This window comes from Convolutriloba macropyga, chromosome 7 (assembly GCF_964194025.1).
Source record: "Convolutriloba macropyga chromosome 7, txConMacr16.3, whole genome shotgun sequence".
In the NCBI taxonomy this organism is placed as follows: domain Eukaryota; kingdom Metazoa; phylum Xenacoelomorpha; order Acoela; family Convolutidae; genus Convolutriloba; species Convolutriloba macropyga.
The window spans coordinates 46143123-46146921 of NC_134474.1; the positions used below are offsets into that span (position 1 = coordinate 46143123).

The 3799-nt window shown below is 35.8% G+C and overlaps 1 protein-coding gene across 6 annotated transcripts in view; it reads right to left on the reverse strand.

Moving 5' to 3' along the window:
- Positions 1-723: 723 nt before the first annotated feature.
- Positions 724-3799, reverse strand: part of LOC142342915 (uncharacterized) — a 48131-nt gene continuing 45055 nt past the window's right edge. For all 6 annotated transcript variants that reach the window (XM_075394585.1, XM_075394589.1, XM_075394586.1 and 3 more), the window contains exon 2: positions 724-2816. In XM_075394585.1, coding sequence (XP_075250700.1) covers positions 1039-1779 — 741 coding nt within the window. In that variant the 5' untranslated portion in view covers positions 1780-2816 and the 3' untranslated portion in view covers positions 724-1038. The remainder of the gene's footprint in view (positions 2817-3799) is intronic.

A 3799-nucleotide genomic window follows, 5' to 3' on the forward strand; every position in this document is an offset into this window, starting at 1 on the left:
GTTAGCGATAGAATAGCCTCAAAAAGTCCAGATCTAGTTTGTTCAGAAAAGAAAACGGAGAAGACCTAAATGAACACTGGTGAACCGTGAATATTGAATAATTGACAAAAACAAAATTTAAAAAGTGTTTCCTTTTTGGGTGTTGGGTTTTTTATTTGTGTGTTGGAATTTTTTTGTGTAATGTGTGCTGTGTTTTTCTATTTTTATGAATATTTCTGTGTACCAGACTGTACTAAACTTATCTTTCTCGAGTTTGTTCTTTTGAAAAAAGACCTCACATTTTTTTGGTGCAAACAATACAAGTAGCTTTCTCCAATGCATAGAAGTTGGTTTTGGATGCTCCCAACGGTTTGTCTGGCAGAATTTGAAAGTAGTTTTTGCAAGCGTGAGAGGAATGTTGGAACATTATGTGCTGCGCACAGAGTCGCGCGAGCCGTCTTGTTAGTTATGTGTCACCTGTGATAACTATCAACTGAATTGACACGTCAATTGTTAGGTCGTCAAAAAGTTGATGTTGACATTCACAGTTATCGGAGATGGTAATAGGTGAGATAAAATCAGTACATTCACTTTCTTGTCCGTTCTGAATTCTAAAATGTTCAAAAATACACTAAATTTTTCAGCGGAACCTACTGGATTCATTCAGTTAGATTTTTTGTTATGGTTTCAGCAGAATAATTCAGCAACACTCAACTAACAAAACCTTTTTTTCTTAAAAAAGACCAGGCTTGGAAAACGTTTATTTCGTACAAAACTGGTAAATCACCATCATTGGTAAATAAATACATCAAAAAACTAAATATATTTATCAGTAACTATAAATATGAGTCAGTGAGTATTGAAAAAATGAAAATTAGTATTTTGAATTCATCCAACCAAAATAAATCAAATGCTGCTTGCTCTGATAAATTTAAGCCGCAGAGGTGAAAGAGAGACGCGTAATTATCAATCAGTTAATTAACTAACAACCTGGTTAATTAACCAACTAACTAACTTAACAAACAGGCTGATGATTGTCTGTAGTTTTGTTTTTCATGTTCACGTGGCAGCGGTGGTCTTTTTCTTCTGAGGGTTGTGGTATAAATTTGTGGGGGTACTGTTTACGCTATTTGTAGGCATGCTACTTGTACTATGCCTTGGTAACGGTGCCTTGCAATTATTATTTCGGTGATGTGGGCTCAAACTTTTGTGATTTGTTGTGCTAGTTACAATACAAGAATGGTGACGCGATTTGTTGTTGTTGTTGTTCGAGAAAGAGTTGTTTTGTAAATGCCGTTGAATTTGGTCCAGAATTTCATTTTCAGCGTTTCTTGATCTCCAGTCGTCTTGCTCGTTTTCGACGTTGGGTTGACAAAACTGGAATAAATTATCGATTATAACGATATCGTTCTCTTTACAATACTGAATTGTGTCGGATTTGACCTGGGCGTTTCTTAGCATGTCGGAAGCAACGTAAACTCGCACTGTTAAGCAACTGTTTAGTAATCGTTTCTTTTTAATCAGTTTTATATCAAAAGTGAGCATAGGCCAGCCACATATATAATGGTTATTACTAACAAATGATACGGAATTGTTTGCACCACCCTCTTTGTCCCTTTCGGTGAACAGAGACACCTTTTCTAAATGGTGTTTGTATGATTGCAATGCACTTTGAAGTGCAGTTTTCACACCCTCAATTAGGGTAGTCCTGTTCATACTCGCAGTACCAATAACTGCTCTGTATCTCAGCACTGCCATTTCCAGGGCCACCTTGTCAGTTTGTCGGGCATTGAACGCCATCGAAATGCGGGAAGAATAATTTTCGTAAGGCTTTCGAAATTGTGGGTTTGTTAAATTTCGAAGCGATACGTAACTCTTACGCGATTGCAAACAGCACCGTAGAAATATTGTAAGGACTATGACACGGGTCCGGGTCTTAAGGTACTGATAAAGTTTTTAAGAGGTACTATAAAAATAACTTTAGTTAGCCGTTGATGCTTTGCGATGCCGTACAAAATGTGAAATAATTTGGCAGTTTCAGCAGTAACTAAATCATTAAAAAATCGTCAAAGCTCAAGTTCAGCTCCGAAATGATTTTTCGGCAACAAAATGTATAAATTTGTTGTTTAATGCCCTTTTTCGCGAAATGGGATCTTGATGTGATTATATCTCAAATATCTCTACTTCAAATGGAGCGGTATGATGAAGAGCTTATCGAAAGATATGAAAAATGTGGTAATTTGAAGAAGCCCACGCCAAAAATGAGCTTGATCTCCCCAAAATTAATTTGCAGGTGATTGGAAATAAGATGAAACGTAAGCAAAACTGACAATAATGAGGGAATATTTTAGGGTTGTAAACCTTGGAGACCCGCGCGTGATGTGGAAAATAACTCCAAATGATTAATTATCACAGGTAGGGGAGTCTTGACAGGGCTAAATTTTCGCACCAGCATCGACGGTGGAAAAATTTGGGAAAATAAGCACACGTGAACACACTTTGGAAAAGACCTTGAATTGGTGGGAACAAATTGAAAAATAAATTTCCCGGTCTATCTATCTATCTCTTTGGTGGGATTGATAGAGGGGGAAGTAAATAAACCGGGAAAGGTAAGTGGCACTACAAAAGACTCCCCGATTGGTTGGTTAGCTTGATTAAATAACTTGGTTATAAGTTGGCTATATAACAAAAGAGTGAAAAGTGGGGATAACAAGTTGATTGACTGGTAGTTGCTACCAATATCACCCTGAGCTTTCCCCGTCAAAAATTGCAAATTGGGAATTATACTGTCACATCTGACCAAAGATGGAAATTTGTTCAGCTTTGCCCGACTGCGTCTGAAACAGAATCAAAGGTTGTTTAAAGGCTAGATTGACAGGAAGAGTATAACTGCACGTGACATGTGTAATTGGGTTATATTAGACGGATTATTTGCCACCAAAAGTGCTTCCGTCTCAAATTGCTTATAACCATAAAACCATAGACTTCTTTTAATCAATCAGCTACCTTCCATACATGGAAAAATACCACAACACATATTTTGTTCTGAAGGAGAAATGTTTGCGGTGAATAAGTCAAAATTTTCGAAAGCGATTCAAAATTGCCCAAAAATCATTAAAACAACAATTAAAGCAAAACAACAACCAAAATGTTGGACCTGAAAAAAATTTACACAGGGTTGGTCAGGTCATAAATCTTTTTGATGTCTAGCTACATTGTCAAAAAACAGTCTTTCAACTTCCCTATTTAATTTTGCGATGCAAGGAGCATCAATTTTGGTAGCCAATTTCGCAGATGGAAATTCTAAATATATCAAGCGTTTTTAAATAAAAGCGGCATCTATGGAAAAAATTCTGGGAAAACAAAGCAAAAGATCAGACAAAGAGACTAGAGCCAAACAACACAAACCAGGATATTTCTGACGTAATTGAGGAAAAATGTTGACAATGCTGAACAGAAAGAAAAATAATTTGACAAAAGTATCAAATGAAGTCAGAGTAGAATTTATCACAAAATTTTTAAAATCATCAGAAGCAAGAAGTCAGAAAAAATTCAATAAGATTTATAGTTTCGTCATGTAGGTTCAATGTCTGATTGGCAACATAATCAGTTTTTCTACCTTTGTTCAGTTTTGAGTGATATCCATTCAATATATATTGTCAATTGTTGTTTTATCAGAGAAAAGAAAAAAACAATATGAAAGAAGACGCATATGTTCAAGAGGAAACGTACCTGTTGTTGAAAATTCTTTTGATCGTGAAACTGGGAACAGACTCAACGAATAAAAAATTAAGAGCACTTTCTTTTTTTTTTCATAATT